At 46.3% G+C, this 20,736-nt stretch overlaps 1 protein-coding gene across 1 annotated transcript in view; it reads right to left on the bottom strand.

Annotated features, from left to right (window-relative positions):
- Positions 1 to 12,074: 12,074 nt before the first annotated feature.
- ttll11 (tubulin tyrosine ligase-like family, member 11) overlaps positions 12,075 to 20,736 on the bottom strand; it is a 270,098-nt gene continuing 261,436 nt past the window's right edge. Inside the window, exons 9-10 of the mRNA XM_072488539.1 lie at positions 14,201 to 14,524; positions 12,075 to 13,241 (exon numbers count right to left, since the gene is read on the bottom strand). Of these exons, the coding sequence (XP_072344640.1) occupies positions 13,066 to 13,241; positions 14,201 to 14,524 (500 nt within the window). The 3' untranslated portion in view covers positions 12,075 to 13,065. The remainder of the gene's footprint in view (positions 13,242 to 14,200; positions 14,525 to 20,736) is intronic.

Below are 20,736 nucleotides of genomic sequence, written 5' to 3'. Positions count from 1 at the left end.
AAGGGACACAGAGTTAATGTTTTGAGTTGAATGTGACTTCTTCAGAACTCTAATGGCAAAGGCAGATCTTAAAACTCCAAGTGCTTACTTTCCTGTTTTTCTTTTGCCAAGTTACCGTCAGTTTTAACAGGGCCTGTTCGAAAGCTAGAAGGATTGCGGTATCTTCCACAATGATGGCAGCTATCCTCACAAGCGCCTGTAAAAGGCAAGCTGAAAAAGTGGTGGGCACCTTCAGAAGATGGCCCTGGCTGCAGTGCCCGAGCTAAAGTTATCCACCCCATCTTGAGAGCGTTTTCGCTTTGTTGATAACAGACAAAGCAAAGTGATCCACATTGATCCACAAGAGCTCCCTCAAAAGCAAAATAACGCAGATGCTGGAAACTTGAATATGATGGAAAATGCTGGAAATACTCAGCAGGTCAGGTGGCATCTAGGGAATGAGAAATAAGGTTAACATTTCAGGTAGCGTTTTGATGAAAGGTGAACTCTGGCTGGGACTTCCAGTCCCACCGAAGTCAGTAAACTTTTGGCTGCCTCATTGCATCCGCAATGGTGGGTCACACCACACCAGGGCCAGAAAACCCCAGCCTCTGTCTGTGCCCAGAACCTGCCTGACCTGCTGTGTTTCCCACATTTGAAATTTTCCCCCCATTTCCCACCACTTTAGATACACAATCGGCAAAGTTAGACATTTTAAAATAGGCTTTTATGATCTGGCTTCAGGGTAGAGACTTATAAGTAGTTGTTAATCTCAAGATAAATAATGAATTACTCTCTGGCCTCAGGAATGTACCTGTAATTGACTTCAAAATTCATTTGGTACAGCAGTGACCTTGCAGGCTTAAAAGGAGCACAATTCCACTTCAGCAGCAGAATAAGATATTGCATATTTAATGAAATAATTTGTAGGATCTACAAAATATTTGTGATGAATTTAGTATCTTTATTGCACCTGTAATTTAAAAAATCCCTTTCCTAATACCATTCCACTCTTCTCGTCCCATTCAATTCATGCCTCCCATCCCCATTCAACAACTTCCAGGACATTCCATCCATGTCATCCTCCTTCCCATCTTCCGTCTCTCCAATGCCACCCTCCCCTTCATCCCTCCCTCCTATCTACTGATCTCCTTCTTCTTCGCAAGCTGTTCCTCCTCCCTCCCACTCTTCCTCACTGGCCCCCTCCCTCGGATACTGTGATAGACCCTTGCTGCCCCTTCGGCCCCACCAACAATGCAACCACACCCCACCTTTCATGCTGTCATTCCTGCTCATCCCCATACCTTTCCACTCTCCCCACTATCTTCCCCATGCTGAGCCCCGCCCTCCCATGTGATCCCTATGCTGGTCCCCCCCCCCTTCCATGCTGCCTTCACCATTTCTTCCTGCTCCCACACTTCTGACCCCAAATTTCCCCCTACCCATCTTCCATGTCATTACCTTCCGCCTCCTGAAGCTGCCTTTCCCACATGCCATTCCCCCTTCCCCCATGCTATCTTAACCCCACCCATCCAAGCTGCTGATGTAGTTTCAGCTCCCCAATCATTGTAAGTGAGGCTGGGGAGCAGCCAGAGTCGGGAACCAAGGTGTAGCCCACAAAATCAAAATCATTGACAAATTAGAAATTGCGGACAGAAAGAATCTGTGGCTGAAATTCTCCAGACACAACAGTGGCGGGTACAGGAGCTTAAAAACTGGTTTCCCAAACGTGAACACCCGCCTGTCACGGTGGGTTGATATTCCTGCCAGAGGTTAGCGTGAAGCCGTTTTGCAGCTCTTCGATGGGCTGAAAAATGAGGGTCAAACTGGAATTGTCTCTCTGCACGCACACTGCCCCCCCCTCTCCCCACATCCAACTATTCGCTCTGCAAGCAAGATATCGTCGCGGTCTGGGTCATGCCTAGACCAACTTGGTATGGACATGTTGAGACTCACCTGGAAGAAGGTCTGGCAGCTTGTGAAGATCAGAAGATTGAGGTCTCCAGAGACCTTGGACTCTGGAAACATCCCATGCAACAGTAAATGGATGGAGCATCAACCACATGGATCGTAGCTCTGCAGGAGCTTCCAGGAGGAAATTCTTGTCACTTCAAGACCTTCCAGGACATCAATCTTCACACTACAGGTGGACAGCTGCATGATATACTATTGGCTGGCTGTGGTCTGTGTTGGCGAAGGAGGTGGTGGTGGTGGGGGGAGGGGCGTGGATTACATGGAGGAGGAAAGGAATGGGGTGGGCATGAATGCCTAGAGGGGAGGTAGGGAAAAGAGATAAATATGTGAGGGTAGTCGAATGAATAAGGTGCTAGAGAGTTGAAGGTCTGAATTGCGACAGAGCATGTGGTGTAGGCACACCCACAGTACTTTTAGGGGAGGAGTTCCAGGATTTTGACCCAACAACAGTGAAGAAATAGCAATATATTTCCAAGTCAGGATGGTGAGTGACTTGGAGGTGAACATCCATGTGGTGCTGCTCTCGTGTTTTTGCTGCCCATGTCCTTCTAGAAGGTAGTGGTCATGAGTTTGAAGGTACTGCCTAAGGAGCCTTGAAACGTTCCTGCAGTGCATCTTGCTGCCACTTCTCGCTGGTGGTGGAGGGAGTGAATATTTGTGGAAGGGGTGCCAATCAAGCAGGCTGCTTTGACCTGGATGGTGTCAAGCTGTTGTTGGAGCTACACTCATCCAGGCAAGTGGAGAGTATTCAATCACATTCCTGACTTGTGCCTTGTAGATGGTGGACATTGGGGAGTCAGGAGGCGAGTTATTCGCCCCGGGATTCCTACAGTGTCTGATCTGCTTTTGTAGCTATAGTATTTATATGGTTAATCCAGTTCAGTTTCTGGTCAATGGTAACCCCCAGAATGTGCAAGTATGAACAAGCATGTGGGGGGAGGGAAGAGGGGAAAAGGGTTCAGGGGGGAAAGGGAGAAGTCAGTGGTATCAACTGATGAGTCATGAGGAAATGATAGGATGGCGAGGGCTAAAGGGGGCAGTGGGAGCCTATAGGGTGTGTGGGTCAAGGTCCTGCGATAAGGGTGAAGAGATGCTGAGGGCTTTGTCAGGGACACTGAAGTAAAACAAGATTCTGGGGTTAGGCAAGATTGTGTGCGGGTGCGGCGTGATGGGGTATGGGCATGCCTATTGTCACTTAGGTGGACTCCTCAGGAAGGCAGGGGCCATGGACATTCACTTTCAAGAGTTGGAGGGTCTTGGAGAATAGTTGCAGGGTGATGGTGGGGAGGTCTAAGGTCACACAGGAGGGGCAATGGGTGGGGGAGGGGAGGGGGTGTGAAGGGATGTGTGGATTATGGTGGGAAAGGTTGGAAGGTGCTGGACTCTACTTGAAAAGTCACATGGCCGCTTGAAACTATCTAAAGCCTTGAGGTGGAGATCTCAAAATGCTGCATGGGAGTTGGGTCAGTGGTGTTGGGCGGAACGGCAGTTCAGCTCAACAGGACAACTGAAGCGGAACTCCAGCACATGGTGCTGAAAGGCTAAGGCGATTCAACAGATGCTAAGGCATTTCAACGTGAAGGGTAAAGGCTCAGCGTGTGGAGATTTCTTGCACATGGCTCGAAAGGGTCCTGGTACAGATCCTTCCTTCCCTGCACTTGCATAATTCTGGTGGGCATAGACTCAGCCTGAAGTGTTCCCTCAAGATGGGGGGGGGGGGGGGGGGGGGGGAGGGGGGTGTGGGTGGAGGATGCGCACAGGCTTGCTGAATTAGACCTCATTAAAATGCAAGTGTTATCGCTATACAAAAGTGTAAGAATATTAACAATCATAGTGCAACCACCTGAAATCATATTTTCTTAATCTTGCGTTCTCTATGACTTCTTCTACATGCTCTCCTGGCATCCACAATAAGGAGTGGAGGTAACCTGCTGACCACTTTTCTCCATTGTCTTGGATGACCTTAGTGGGCGACCTCTGGAGACCCGAGATCTGGAGGGCCACGGCTTACATTGGCTGCTCTGCTGTGGGGTAGCAGCTCCCACTGCAATCACAGAAGATGAAGTTAAAGGGCTCACAGGCAACATAGGCTGGACACTATTAGAGAACTCTGAGTAGAGATCCCAGGGGTGTCTAACAGCTGCTCCTCCCTTTGGATGCCTGTGGGCCCCTAACTGATTTTGCGAGGAGAAAGGGCACCTCTGGGGAGGTCAAAGTATCCCGCCCTCCTCTCATGTAGCTACAGCAAGATCTCACCCATGACGGCAGCGATGGAGTGTAGGCCTGCGTGTATATCTGACAGATTTGGTGTTCTGCTGGACTAGGTTTTCTGTGGTGTTCGCTGTCCTCCCTGTGGAAACCTCCATGGGTGCACAGATTCGAACCACTTAATCTAGTAGCAGGTGGACAGACTTCTCCACCTCTACTTAATGTTCCCCCACCTCTCGGGGCACTTCCTGTCTCTGAGGGCAGAGCTAATCCCGAGGCTCATCATCTGACTTCGACATCGCAGATGCCTCTTCCCAAGCAGTCCTCTGAGTGCCGATGAACTTCATTGACCCTGCATCCTCCTGCTGCCGACATGTATCCGTGCAGAATGTGAGACCCTGTCTGAACTAGAGCTAGTCCCCACTGAGTTGTCTGTCTCGTGCTGTTGAAGGGTGCAGGTGACTGTTGTCACGGCTTTATAGGTGCACTTTCTTCTTCCTCCCCAATGTCCTTGGTTCTGTGTGGGCTGGAGGACCTGCTGAACAGGGCTTCCTCTTCTGGCCTTCCCCTCTTCCTCCTGGCACCTGTAAGTAAGAGAGGAGAGAATGCATGACTGCATGGTCTACCTCCAACAATGAGGAATGCATGACCCTCAGATTTCTGTACGACTACATTATGCATGGATCCTTGCTCGATCTCCATCCCTCTCCACCTGCACAGGCCTGTTCTGGTTTCTCCTCTGCCAACCAGGTTGCCCACTCTTCAAACTCTGTAAGATTATTCAGGTCAGGCTGGCCAACTCCCTTCTTCTCTCTCGCCTGTTGCGCCAAAGCTTTTCCTGTGCAAACAGCAGAGAAGATGGGGTTGAGAGCAATTGTGTTTCAGGTATCTTTTGCATGCTACATCTTACAAATAACTCACTGGATTGTGTGCCATATGACTGATGCACTGCATCAATGTCATTAGCGATGCTTGCTGGTGCCTCAATGCCTAAACTATCCCACACAGTATCTAAGCTTTTTGGGTGGAAGAGTCAGGGATCCAGAATGGTCTCATTCTATAGCAGACCAGATGGGCTGCTGTGGAGCTATAAGACATCATCTTATCATTTGAGGAGCTCTTTTATGCCTGGTCCGCATGGATGGTGCCCTCTACTGAAGCCCATGACCCCACTACCATCCAGTGAGATGAATGTGAACAGTTGAGGGTTTACTTATTCTGGCAGCGCAGATGAGGTTATTCAACCATTTCTGGCATTGCAGGGCAGTTCTCTGGTGGAGGCAGTCGGACTGATCACCCTGGCTACTTCCTCTAATGAAAGGTTGGACTCCTCCTTCAATCCTGAGGGTACAGGACACCCCTCCGGGCCTCCACTGCATTGATCAGCACATCAAGGGAAACATCATTGAATCTGGAATCCAGAATTCCCTGCGATCACCGGCCCATCTCCTCCTCCCATGCTGGGTTCATGACAAAGACTATGTTGTCTGGGTGCCTTTTAAATTAGCTGCCTGGATGTGATGGCGGGGCATATGTCATCCAGTCTGCCCTGCCACATAATACTTAGGTGAAACCCCCAACTACACGATTAATTGTGCGATTTAGCGGGAAACACTCCTGGCTCCCACTCCTGCTAAAGGATTTAGGCCAGGAACGGAAAATCCCAGCCTCTGTATTCTTATAGATACGCCCATACCTGTAAAACAGCATCTTCTCCAACATCGTGAGCAAATGCTGTGGGACGTCAAAAATGTTTCCTTTTCCTTTCACCTTCGAATAGTTCAGAATAACAACATACCTTGCTGAATAATGGAACTTGAATAGTGATTAATGGTTAAACAATAACAGACCTGGCCAGAGTAAAGCTGAACTGAAATAGAAATAAACATTCTATTAACCAATTTGATGCATTTTTGCACTGCATGTTCTTCTTAAAATCTCTGACTCTTCGACTGAAACAGTGTATGATGAACAAGCCACTCGTCTCAAAGGGAAGTGTATTAAGCCAAGTGAAATATCCGATTTAAACAAATATTTCGAAAATAAATCCAGAACTTTAACATTAATATGCAAATACTTACAAATACAGTACAAAGTGCTTACTTTTTAAAAAAAAATGTTTTATTGAAATTTTTTTCCCAAACAACAATTTTTCCCCTCTTACAAAGCAAACGCTACAATAACAATACAGAAATTTTTAGCAATACACAAGTAACAAAACCCCTTTATCTTTGACCTAAACTAAACTCCCCCCCCCTCCCCCCCCTTCCCCCTGGGTTGCTGCTGCTGGTCATCTGTCTTCCCTCTAACGTTCCCCTAGGTAGTCGAGAAATGGCTGCCACCGCCTGGTGAACCCTTGAGCCGATCCTCTCAGGGCAAACTTTATCTGCTCCAGTTTAATGAACCCTGCCATATAATTTACCCAGGCCTCCAGTCCGGGGGGTTTCGCCTCCTTCCACATGAGTAGGATCCTGCGCCGGGCTACTAGGGACGCAAAGGCCACAACGTCGGCCTCTTTCGCCTCCTGCACTCCCGGCTCTTCCGCAACTCCAAATAGAGCTAACCCCCAGCCTGGTTTGACCCGGGCCTTCACCACCCGCGAAATCACTCCCGTCACTCCCTTCCAATACCCTTCCAGTGCCGGGCACGCCCAAAACATATGTGCGTGGTTTGCCGGGCTCCCGCCACACCTCCCACATTTGTCCTCCACTCCAAAGAACCTGCTCAATCTTGCTCCCATTATGTGTGCTCTATGTAGCACCTTAAATTGAATCAGGCTAAGCCTGGCGCATGAGGAAGAGGAATTTACCCTGCTTAGGGCATCAGCCCACATACCCTCCTCTATCTCCTCCCCTAGTTCTTCTTCCCACTTTCCTTTTAGTTCGCCCACCGACTCCTCCCCCTCTTCCCTCATCTCTCGGTAAATCTCTGACACCTTGCCCTCTCCGACCCACACCCCTGAAAGCACCCTGTCCTGTATCCCCTGTGTTGGGAGCAACGGAAATTCCCTCACCTGTTGTCTAGTAAACGCCCTCACCTGCATATATCTCAAGAAATTTCCCCGGGGCAACTTATACTTTTCCTCCAATGCTCCCAAGCTCGCAAAAGTCCCATCTATAAATAAATCTCCCACCCTCCTAATTCCCAACTGGTACCAGCTCTGAAATCCTCCATCCATTCTTCCTGGGGCGAACCTATGGTTGTTCCTGATTGGGGACCCCACCAGGGCTCCCTGCACCCCTCTCTGTCGCCTCCACTGTCCCCAGATATTCAATGTTGCCGCCACCACCGGGTTCGTGGTAAACTTTTTAGGTGAGATCGGTAGCGGCGCCTTCACCAGCGCCTCTAAACCCGTCCCTTTACAGGACTTTCTCTCCAGTCTTTTCCACGCCGCTCCCTCACCCTCCATCAACAAAGTGCTTACTTTTACAATTAAAAATATATAATTTCCTTGCAGAATGTAGCCAATAAATATGCATATAATTAACATTTAATTTACAATGTTTCTAAAGGGAGCAGTGTCTTTTGCCTGATAATATTCTGCATACATGCCATTACGTGTTAAACAGCCATTAATGTGCTACCATACTATAATAGCGAGAGATAACAGCTCCTACATAATTTCTCATTCTCATTCCCAAAATTACTGCAGCATGGATAAAGCTTTACAATCTTCTGTTTAAATTAAAGCAAACTAGCATTCAATTAACTACAAGAGATTGGAATGTGTTAATTGGTTCTTTATTAAAAACATGTACTTCAAGAAAGAAGTGCTCAAGCTAGATATATGTATCAGAAGCACATATATTGAATATGCTAATAATAAACACTACAACTGTCTATCATTCTTCAAAAGTAGATTAACTCGTCAAGTTTATACAAGGAGCAGCAGTACCATGAAACACTCATACAGAAACCTGCTTGCTATGTGTCATGGGTTAAAACTTCACCCTGTCAACGACAGATTGTGAACCTGTATCTAGAAAATTGGACAGATGGCTATTTCAAGCAATGAAAATATATTTTTGAAGAGGGTAGGCAAAGCCAGTAAAAACTTTAATGTTTCAAGTAGAAATCTTCCTCCACAAGTTTGTATGGGTGCCATACCAATCAGGAGATGAAACCAAGCATGAGTCACTGTTTTAATTGCATGTTACAACTATGAGGTTTAGGAGACCATTACATTTTGGGATTGTAGCTCGAAATTTAGGGTAACTGAAGGGAGATCATCATATACTGTTCTGAATCTGTCTGACAGTAAGCCCGAGTGGTTTATTGTTAAAGATCAAAGGAAGGCTGAGATTGTTTTACTGAGAAGGTGCAAGGTATTCACATTTGGAGATAATAATAGTAGTATCTGAGTTTAAAATGAGTAGATTTTAAGGCCCAGATTTTCAGAGATGGAAGATGTGCCTGATAATCCCACCTCTGAAAATGGCACGCCCCATTTTTGCAGAGGGAGAAATGGAAGCATTTCATGTATGCAGTCTTTGGAGGCAGCTACCCAGTTAAATGATCAGATGCCTCCACTGAAATCTAATTCTGGCCAGGGGTATGAAACCTAAAGTGTGCAGAGTAGATCTGGTAAGAGTAGGTCTGGGATTCATTTGGATAGCCAGGGTACCCCTTTGCATCTGGTTCCAGGACACCTTTGGGGAAGGTCAGATGCCCTTTAGTAGAGGTCAGGGGCGAAATTCTCCGGAAACTGCGCTATGTCCGCCGACTGGCGCCCAAAACGTCGCAAATCAGACGGGCATCGCGCCGTCCCAAAGGTGCGGAATGCTCCGCATCATTGGGGGCCGAGCCCCAACCTTGAGGGGCTAGGTCGGTGGCGGACGAATTTCCGCCCCGCCAGCTGGCGGAAAAGGCCTTTGGTGCCCCGCCAGCTGGCGCGGAAATGACATCTCCGGGCGGCGCATGCGCGGGAGCGTCAGCAGCCGCTGACAGCTTCCCACGCATGCGGTGAAGGGAGTCTCTTCTGCCTCCGCCATGGTGGAGACCGTGGCGGAGGCGGAAGGGAAAGAGTGCCCCCATGGTACAGGCCCGCCCGCGGATCGGTGGGCCCCGACCACGGGCCAGGCCACCGTGGGGGCACCCCCCGGGGCCAGATCGCCCTGCGCCCCCCCCCCAGGGACCGGAGCCTTGTCCCGCCGGCAAGGTAGGTGGTTTAATTTATGCCGGCGGGACAGGCATTTTAGCGGCGGGACTTCGGCCCATCCGGGTCGGAGAATCGCACGGGGGGGGGGGGGGGCCGCCAACCGGCGCGGCGCGATTCCCGCCCCCGCCAAATCTCCGGTGCCGGAGACTTTGGCAACCGGCGGGGGTGGGATTCACGCCAGCCCCCGGCGATTCTCCGACCCGGCGGGGGGTCGGAGAATCTCGCCCCAGGTCCTCTTTGGAAGTCCTAAAATTAGGCTTGAACCTGTGTAAAAAGTGCATTAACTCATTAGCTATCAAATTCATTTGAACTGTCAACAGACTGGTCAAAAGTGACAGGAGGAGTCAAGAGAATCTGTCAAAAGTGTCAAGACGAGCTGTCAAAAGTACACGTCAAGATGTCAAGGCATTTAAAAGTCCTGCCCATTAAATCTTTTTATTTAAATGTCTAAAATGTTTTTAAAAAATCATTGCTTTCTATTCCACTCTGTTTAGTTGACATAAGTCTGAGAGCGTCCTTTAATTGATTAATGCAGCATGACTGATCTTACAACCATCTGTTGTCACAACAGGGTGCCTGTCATTTCAGTTTGATTGACAGCTATAAATGGTTAAAGACTTTTTAGAGGAACAAGAATTCCCATGTTTGCTGGCATAAGACATAGTGCGCTTGAATTAAATGTTTGCTGGGTTTTTAATGACTTTTTTTTCAATATAGTGAAGTCTGCAATAGACACTTGGAACTTTATATCTCATCTCTGCATGGCTTCTGAGGTCTTCCCATTGTGGATACTGGGTGAGTTGGCATGGTAGGTGTAAGGGCAAAGAGTACTGGGTGAAAGGCATGAGTTGACAAAGAGGCTATAAAGAGCCAGTTTAGCATAGAATATGAGGGGCAATGGGGCGTGGGGACAGGGCATGAGGTGGCTTGGTTTGGCATGGAAACAGGCCTTCTGCCCAGTCTTCCTCTGCATCTAGTATCCTCCTCAGTACTTCCAGGGTCCCCGATCCTGATTTTTAATCCAGCCCACTCAGGCAGACCAAAAATAAGATAGCCCTCTATGCATCCAAGTCATGGTTGAAAGGCCAAGACTCCCAAAGTCCCAGAAAGGTGTTGAAGGTACTGGGCTGTAAACCCAAATTGTCCATTTACTTTTAAGATGAGATTTGGAATAAAGGATAGCTAAATAGCATTTGTACCTGGATGCAAGGTTAATGTGTTTTACCTTGCCATGGGGAAGAGGGAAGGGGGAAGTCATTTTTGAGATCAGGTTATAGGCTTCCTTACAAATTAATTAATATCACAGAGAGCACAGGGCCTGTGTGGTAAGCATGAGGAAAGGTTGCTTGACTTTGAGAGCCACCACAGCCATATGTGAAAGGGGGACGGTCTCTAGTCGAAGAGACACAACTTTCAGCCTTAAACAGATTCCAGGAGAATTTTTCTCGCATGGCTCGGTGAAGGAAAATAATGAGAACAGGTTTTACTGAAATTTACTGGATTTAAGAAACTCTCCTGAAAACCGAGGAAAGTGCCTGCAGCCACTCAGTCAAATTGACTACTAAATGACGTGGAGGCACAGTGACTAATTGGAAGCTGAGATCAACCATGAACAGTTTGCTCTCAGAGCTTGTAATTCATGGACGTGTAGTAAGTATAAAACGGAAATGTTCCTCTTTGTAGTTTAAAATATAACTTGCTTACAAAAATAAAGTAGTATTTCTAAAAAGTGCTTTTAGTTATTTGTTACAATAAGAGTTTTAAAAATCGAAATCTTGTCGAATCATTCTTTCAGTTAACTGGAAGTTTGAATCTCTTTTTTAAAAATATGTCTCTATGGGGATCAGAACACCTGCTGTCAATCACAATAAATGTCAACTCACTTCCTTTGAGAAATCCATTTTTTAGGATATGACCACCTTTGTATCCATGGTATTGCGAAAAAAAATGGTTTTAATGCTATAAACATTTTTGATATTTGATGGAAAAATCTGTGGTTTGCATTCTCCTCAACAAACTGGACACTGAACATTGTTCGAGAGTGATCATTATAACAGGTCAATATTTCAGGATAGCTAGAGTTACTTAAACTCAGATAGCTCAGCACACTCACTTAGGGAATAGTTGGTCCTTCAGATTAGGAAAGTCCGAGGTTTGTCCTGAGTTGGGTGATTTCAGCTGGTGAGGTGGTGGTGTTGGTTCGGTTGGTAGCGGTAGCTAGTGTAGGTTGGGAAGTCTGATTATAGTTTCTGATGTTCATTGCTATCTCATATTTAGATGTGATTATCAGGCAAGTACAGGTTAGGTTTAACTGTGGTAAATCCCCTCCTCTACAAAGCCCTTATGGTCAAAGGTAGCTGCAATGCACCAGAAATCCAGAGTTAACCTCTCAACATTCACTGTTCAGCGTCATTCATAAAATAATTTTGTATTGTTGTACTGTAATCAACCGAAACAGAAGAGAAGATGAGACTGATATGATTAATTCTATTTGAGGTGCTCTAATTTATAGTAGTATTTTACCTTCAAAGGATAAACAAGTGGCAGGTTAAATGTTTTCTCTTGGCCCAACTACAACCTCTGCTTTTTATTTCCACCCGATGATACACCGAACCTTGTTAATGTTATTTTGCCTCTGGCTGCATTATTGGGCTTTATTTTCACAGCGAGTGAGGAGCAGCAAGTGCTCTGCCAGTTTTAACATTGGCTATTGAGAGTTCTGCACCGGTACTGAAAATAAGAATACAAGATAGAGTTTAGCATCCTTTGACTGTTGGTGTATCTTTAATGAACAGATAGCCAGGTCCTTCTACTGGTTTAAATTTGAGTTGTGGTACAGAGATTGCTGGTGTTGGTTAGTAACTTGAATTCTAAACTTTTTAAGCAAAACATTGCAACCAAATATTTTTATTGCAGCAATGTGCTTCCTTAACAGTGCAATACACAATGCGCATTTTCTTGTTTTACATTTCATTACTGAATGCATTACTGAGTACAGCTAATGTACACCGCCACTGCACTATAAATATGGCAAAAAACAAAAATGTAGGTTAAAAATGACCGTTAATCGTGGATGAAGGCTTAGCATATGCATTACATTCCTCTGCCCAATATTTTGACAAAGCTGTAAATCCATTTAGTGGTGGATGGACAAATGTTCTAGAAATGCATTCAGCCTTTATCTACTTTTATCACCAACAGTAATTTATAGCCTAATGAATGTTAATTAACAAAGAACAGATATACACAAATGAGGAGCTCTTCTTGTAGCAGTGTTGATCCTGTACTCTTGTCAACAGAAATAAATACAGAACACCTGCCATGTGATCTCACTGGCAGAAGATTCTGGAACATGAGAATAGTTTGCCAATAATCATTACGAAGCAATCAGCAACTCATGATAATAATAGAAAACATCCACTATCAAACTTGTTTAATAAAATGATATGAATTAATTAGGGCCAGGAGCCAGATAGTGGTAGGCTCTTTACATTAAATTCGGATTGTTTGGACTGTGGAGCTCCAAAGGGCCTAAATATTACTTGTTTAAATTTTCCTTTAAATAAACCACACATGATTCTAAGTATGACATGCAGGTATAATAACTGTGCTTCGACACAATTGATTTTAAAATAGTTATCCATCACTATCTATTCTAGCGGCGAAGAGCTAACTTCCGAATCAGTGTGCAGGAATGAATCTTGGAGATGTGAGGGCAGGGGGCTTGCCATTTGAGAACTTGACTGCTACATAAAGTACGATGTTACAGATGGATGTAAAATTTGTGTCAGCTTGACCCGTTGAGAACGCACATCATTTATGCCAATCACAGAGCAGCTTTGGCGGTTGTTACGACAAAACCTGCAGCCCAGATTGTCCCATCCATTGGGACTGAAGGAAGCTGCTGGCGAGCAATCAGTTACTGTGGGCAAATGGAATAAACCATAATTAATGTTACCATGTTAATAATAATCATCTGATGATGACCAAACAAAAATAACATTCACAACCAATTAAACCTGGGGCTGTGCTATGAGGTTCTCTAGTATCACCATCAGCTGATTGAAGTTCACTGCTTAAATTATTTCTTGCCAACATTTACACCATCATCAGTAAGGATAATAGTGAATTGGGCAGTTGAAACATGATCAACAGCAATAGAGCACGCAGAAAATGCTGGAAAAACTCAGCAGGTCTGGCAGCATCTGTGGAGAGAGAAATAGAGTTAAAGTTTTGAGTCCGTATGACTTCTTCAGTGATTAAGAGAGGGAGAATTATGATGGATTATATACTGTGCAAGAGAGGGTGGAGCAGCTGACACAGAGTGAAAGTTTTTTTTTTATTCGTCATGGGACATTGGCGTCGCAGGCTGTGCCAGCATTTATTGCCCATCCCTAATTGCCCTTGGGCGGGCAGTTAAGAGTCAACCACATTGCTGTGGGTCTGGAGTCACATGTAGGCCAGACCAGTGATTGGTGAGAGCAAGGCTTATTTAGCGATTCACACTGCCATTAATACTTCCTCTGCCTTGACCTAAACACCTTTGTTGCAATCTCTCCTAGCTCCCACCAATCACTGACTTTCCACTCTGCTTTCCACTTCCACCCCTCTTAAACAGTACATAATCCATCACATTTCTCCCTCTCTTTAGCTCTCAAGAAGAGTAACGTGTACTTGAAAAGTTAACTCTATTCCTCCCTCCACAGATGTTACCAAACTTGCTACGTTTTTCCAACATTTTCAGTTTCCATTTCAGATTTCCAGCATCAGCAGTATTTTGCTTTTATTTGAATTCTCAGGTAGGTGACAAGAGTTGCCTTCACAGGATAACTAAAATGCTACAAATAAGATGGTAACATTTTCATAGCTATTAAGAAATACCTCTTGAACTCATTGAATTTACAAGTTGTTGATCCACTGGTGTAGGCAATGACGATGCTGGCAATTTACTGGATGTGCTCACACGGTTTAATAAGTGCATGTGGTTGACAGTACCCGAGCGAGAACCTTCAGGCTGAAACATAGCTAAACTGGGTCTTCGGTCTACTGTTCCACGACCATACAGAGCAATTTTTTCTTCCTGGGTTTCCAACTGATATTCACAAAAGTTGACCAGTGCCTCAACTTGTTCACGTAAGGGTGGGGTCTTGTATCTCCTCTGTGCCAAGTGAAAGATGGCCTCCATAAATGCTTGAAAGCACATACCTTGTAAAATATAGCAGTATAAAATATTCCATTAGATATTCTGTGTTACATTTTAGTACACTGCATACTTCAAAGTATCTCTGAAATTGTTGCATATGCATAACATAATATAAAGGAGCCTCAGTTATCCATCGTCAAGTTTATGGAAATTGGAGTTTATACTACATAAACCAAGTGGAATTGAGTTTTTTTAACTGATTATTAAAAAATAATTGTTTTGAAATATTGATCCAACAGGATTAGTAATTGTTACCTAGATGTGCAACACCTGGTGCAATTTCTATCTTTGCAGCTCATAAATCAAACTTCTGGGTCTGAGAAATTAGCAGGTTAGGGCTGTGTGGATGGGAAACCAGCAAGAGTCAGGTTTCTGGATCAAAGAAGCAACGAGTAGTCGACATGCGAGCATTTTTCTCAATGTGATTTTCAAAATGGAAAACATGGGGGGCGGGATTCTCTGATCCTGCGGCTAAGTGTTGACGCCGTCGTAAATGCCGTTGTGTTTTACGGCGGCGTCAACAGGCCCCTAGGAGCAGCGATCCTGCGCCTCACAGGGGGCTAGCACACATTGGAGCGACTCACGCAGTTCCAGCTGCCGATACCGGCGTCATAACCGGCACCGCGGGTCTGCGCATTCACGCTATGGCCGGCGTGAATTCGCGTATCCATGCTACGATCACCGCGAACTCGCGCATGCGCGCTATTTGCCTTCTCCGCGCCGGCCCCGAAGAAACATGGCAGAGAGCTACAGGGGACTCGGGGCGGAGGAACATAGGCCCCCACCAGGAGAAGTTGGCCGGCCGATCGGTAGGCCCCGATCGCGGGCCAGGCAACGGTGGAGGACCCCCCCCCCCCCCAAGGGTTGGATCCCCCTCCCCCCCCACCAGGCTGCACACCCCGCAGTTCCCGCCGGCGGGACTCAGCCTATCTCAGCGGCCACTCGGCCCAAAGCGCACGGAGAATCGCCGGGGGGGGGGGAAGCTACTGGCGTTGCGCCGATGCCAATTCTCCAGTCACTGGAGAATCAGCGGACCGGCATTGGAGCGGCGTCGCGTGGCCCCCTGGCGATTCTCCGACCCGGCCCGTGGTCGGAAAATCTCGCCCGAGATTTTCAAAATGGAAAACATGAGCATTTAAAAATTATTTAATAACGGTAGACCAAAAAAATCATTGCATTAGACAAAGTGCAAGTGGATTTTTAATTATCCACTGAAGAGGTGCAATGTTCCCATCTGAGACTAAGGGCGGGATTCTCTGGCTGTGTCTGCCCGGCGACTGGAGGATCCCGCCCGAGGTCAATGGACTTCTCCAATGTCCACATCTCGTCCGTGGGATTCTTACGGCGGGCGGGGCGAAAAAATCTACCCCAAAGTCCTGTGGTAGGGCGGGGATGGGGAGTGTTTTCCACTACGGTGACACAGGGCAACGAGAAGCCACAAAATATTTTCCAGCCCCAATCTCAGTAATTATGCATCCAGGGGTTTTGTGCCATCTTCTGTGGCAGAGTGGGCTTGATGGCGCACATCTTGCTACCATGTCTGGGTGCCATATTTAAATGGCTGCCAGAATCCTTACTGTCAAAACTTAACTATTGAGAGATGTCGGAAAGGGGAGGTTGAGGCCCGACATTAAGTTTAGTAACACTTCCCTGCACTATGTCAAGGTCTGGAGGGATATTCTCTACCCAGCTGATGGTGGCCGAAGCTGTAAGTTCCCAGGGGTTTACAGGAGGCCAGCAAAACAGCATTGTGGTATTATCATAACATCAGCACTGCAAGGGTTAATGAAATGGCGAGAATAGCCATTAGAGGGAGCTACAGTTAAAACTAAAAAAGGCAGTGAGGCTAAGCCATATGGGAGAGTATGTGCAGGAGTTAGCTAGCGAGAGTCAGAAGTACAGATAGTGTAAGTGAGCGCAGATCATAGTTTAAACCAGTACTTAGCTGTAGATGAGTGTAGTTTAGATGTTATTAATCAACTGTGTATTCTTGAGGAGTACGTGTCGAATTCAAGTTAGTAGTGTTAATACATTTATAGCTTTGCTTAAGTTAAAGCTATTTTGTGGTCATTGTGTACACTATGCCAACCATCCTGAAAAAAGCAACACAAAAAACACCACAAGTACCAGAAAAGGAAGAACAACTCTATTCGCTCCACCACGGTACGTCTCATCAATGTTTGCATAATCTACTCCATTAGGTCAGGGTCCACGTGTCCAGTGGCAATAGCATGCCCTGCCTCACAACCCCACCCGTGCTGTGGTGGAGTCACAATTGTGCCTCCTTTACCCTTTGGCAGATATAGGACATTGCATGGAATAGAGGTGGGGGTGAAGGTGGGTTGTGATTTATGTTCTAGATGTAACATAAGCGGCTTCCTTGTGGTGCACTTGACAAAGGAAGGTTCAGACGTGGAGATAACTTCAACACGTTTATTAAACTATTTACACTTCTATTACTCGAGTTCGACACTACTGTTAATCCTACTATAGCTACCCAGACTGACTAACAAGTTGCTGCAATCCACGTGGTGGGAGTGATATTGAATCAACCCTGTGTCTCTACTCACTGACTGTCTCCACTGGAAAGAGGCAGGTCATGTGTGTGGTGTCCTTTATATATGGGTTGGTGTAATGCCCTCTTGTGGTCGTGTCACCTCTGTGTGTATCGTGAATGTCCATTGGTCGTATCCTATCTAACTGATCTATTGGTTGAGTGTGTGTGTGTGTGATGTCTCTGGTGCTCGCTCTAGTGTCTAGCTAGCCTACATGTATTTACATTGATGCACATCACAACATCCCCCCTTTTTTATATGTTACATATTTTCTGTACACTTTAAGAAAATTGAACAAACAACCAGGTAGATAGGTTAAGGTCATGGGAACAGTGATTAAACAATAAGTCCAAATCATTTGTGTGAGTCCAAAAACCATCAATCATCATGGTCAAATGTCTCTCTTGGTTATGAATGCCATCAACATCCCTGTGGTCAAATCACTTCGCTGTCTGATTTGGAGTCCCTTTCTTTTTCGATGTTTGTGATGGTGCTGTCGGATGGCATCTTGTAGCTGATAAGGTGTTGACTTGAAGAGGTACCATCAACAGTATCATTCAAGGTCATGGATGTGCCATATGTTGAAGTTGGATAAGACTGTACATACTGGTTTTGGCCACATGCTGTGCAGGAAGGGTGATCCTGCTGAGAACCGTTGAAGCTTGTCGAATTGGAAACAGAATTGCTGTTCGCATAAATACCTGGTGATGGTATGAAACTAGAACCTTGCGTCTGATAGGAATGTGCCATCTGGCCAGGCTGGGGTGCACCAAATCCTGGGCTGTAACTAAGGCATCCAGTCTGTAGTGCAGATTGTGCTTGCGGTAGTCCTCCTTCGGTCTTGATTCCATTAGTGGGCAATCCGTAGTGCTGGCCTGTTTGAGAATATGCTGCATAGACTGCTGGCTGCTCCATGCCTGAATACTGGGTTTGTCCAGCATGAGCTGTCATTGGCTGCACTGCTGGTGTGGAAAAAATGTGTGGATATAGCTGTGGTGAATATTGGTGTATTCCTCTTGGACTGTAGCCGCTGCTTGTTATTACTGACCCAGTGTAATTGTTAAGTGATCCATCTCCTGTCGTTGTGGCATCTGCTGTCACCCTGAGCGTGCCATCACTGAGGTTGCGGCACTCCCTGTCTGGAGTAAAGTCCGGCTTACGTGAATCAGAGTCGGCGTTTGGTTGCTGGTTTGTTTTAGCTGAGTCAGTGTTGGTTTGTTGATGCTCTCCATCCGGACAGGTTCACTGGAGTCAGCTGAGATTTCTTGAAGCTGCACGCCTGGAGTCGGAACATGCAGGAATGCATTGACTTGTGGAGAGGTTCGAGCGAATGAGGGTGGAAGTATCATGGTGTCACTGGAGTCACCAGTGGTCTCACAGTGATCGTCGAGTGCCTCTGTACACACTAGCTGAGGTCTGTCACTTTGCATATCTTGCATGGGAAGTGGGATGCTGTTGTCACCTGTCTCACATACCGTGGGTAGATCCTCAGTAGCTGCTTGTTGTTCACTTGGGTTACAAGAACAAAGAACAAAGAAATGTACAGCACAGGAACAGGCCCTTCGGCCCTCCAAGCCCGCGCCGACCATACTGCCCGACTAAACTACAATCTTCTACACTTCCTGGGTCCGTATCCTTCTATTCCCATCCTATTCATATATTTGTCAAGATGCCCCTTAAATGTCCCTATCGTCCCTGCTTCCACTACCTCCTCCGGTAGCGAGTTCCAGGCACCCACTACCCTCTGCGTAAAAAACTTGCCTCGTACATCTACTCTAAACCTTGCCCCTCTCACCTTAAACCTATGCCCCCTAGTAATTGACCCCTCTACCCTGGGGAAAAGCCTCTGACTATCCACTCTGTCTATGCCCCTCATAATTTTGTATACCTCTATCAGGTCTCCCCTCAACCTCCTTCGTTCCAGAGAGAACAAACCAGGTTTATTCAATCGCTCCTCATAGCTTATGCCCTCCATACCAGGCAACATTCTGGTAAATCTCTTCTGCACCCTCTCTAAAGCCTCCACATCCTTCTGGTAGTGTGGCGACCAGAATTGAACACTATACTCCAAGTGTGGCCTAACTAAGGTTCTATACAGCTGCAACATGACTTGCCAATTCTTATACTCAATGCCCCGGCCAATGAAGGCAAGCATGCCGTATGCCTTCTTGACTACCTTCTCCACCTGTGTTGCCCCTTTCAATGACCTGTGGACCTGTACTCCTAGATCTCTTTGACTTTCAATACTCTTGAGGGTTCTACCATTCACTGTATATTCCCTACCTGCATTAGCCCTTCCAAAATGCATTACCTCACATTTGTCCGGATTAAACTCCATCTGCCATCTCTCCGCCCAAGTCTCCAGACAATCTAAATCCTGCTGTATCCTCAGACAGTCCTCATCGCTATCCGCAATTCCACCAACCTTTGTGTCGTCTGCAAACTTACTAATCAGACCAGTTACATTTTCCTCCAAATCATTTATATATACTACAAAGAGCAAAGGTCCCAGCACTGATCCCTGTGGAACACCACTGGTCACAGCCCTCCAATTAGAAAAGCATCCCTCCATTGCTACCCTCTGCCTTCTATGGCCTAGCCAGTTCTGTATCCACCTTGCCAGTTCACCCCTGATCCCGTGTGACTTCACCTTTTGTACTAGTCTACCATGAGGGACCTTGTCAAAGGCCTTACTGAAGTCCATATAGACAACATCTACTGCCCTACCTGCATCCATCATCTTAGTGACCTCCTCGAAAAACTCTATCAAGTTAGTGAGACACGACCTCCCCTTCACAAAACCGTGCTGCCTCTCACTAATACGTCCATTTGCTTCCAAATGGGAGTAGATCCTGTCTCGAAGAATTCTCTCCAGTAATTTCCCTACCACTGAAGTAAGGCTCACCGGCCTGTAGTTCCCGGGATTATCCTTGCTACCCTTCTTAAACAGAGGAACAACATTGGCTATTCTCCAGTCCTCCGGGACATCCCCTGAAGACAGCGAGGATCCAAAGATTTCTGTCAAGGCCTCAGCAATTTCCTCTCCAGCCTCCTTCAGTATTCTGGGGTAGATCCCATCAGGCCCTGGGGACTTATCTACCTTAATATTTTTTAAGACACCCAACACCTCGTCTTTTTGGATCACAATGTGACCCAGGCTATCTACACCCCCTTCTCCAGACTCAACATCTACCAATTCCTTCTCTTTGGTGAATACTGATGCAAAGTATTCATTTAGTACCTCGCCCATTTCCTCTGGCTCCACACATAGATTCCCTTGCCTATCCTTCAGTGGGCCAACCCTTTCCCTGGCTACCCTCTTGCTTTTTATGTACGTGTAAAAAGCCTTGGGATTTTCCTTAACCCTATTTGCCAATGACTTTTCATGACCCCTTCTAGCCCTCCTGACTCCTTGCTTAAGTTCCTTCCTACTTTCCTTATATGCCACACAGGCTTCGTCTGTTCCCAGCCTTTTAGCCCTGACAAATGCCTCCTTTTTCTTTTTGACGAGGCCTACAATATCACTCGTCATCCAAGGTTCCCGAAAATTGCCGTATTTATCTTTCTTCCTCACAGGAACATGCCTGTCCTGTATTCCCTTCAACTGACACTTGAAAGCCTCCCACATGTCAGATGTTGATTTGCCCTCAAACATCCGC

The sequence above is a fragment of the Scyliorhinus torazame genome, chromosome 22 (genome assembly GCF_047496885.1).
Source record: "Scyliorhinus torazame isolate Kashiwa2021f chromosome 22, sScyTor2.1, whole genome shotgun sequence".
Taxonomy (NCBI): Eukaryota; Metazoa; Chordata; class Chondrichthyes; order Carcharhiniformes; family Scyliorhinidae; genus Scyliorhinus; species Scyliorhinus torazame.
This window is presented reverse-complemented; position numbering and strand designations above follow the sequence as displayed.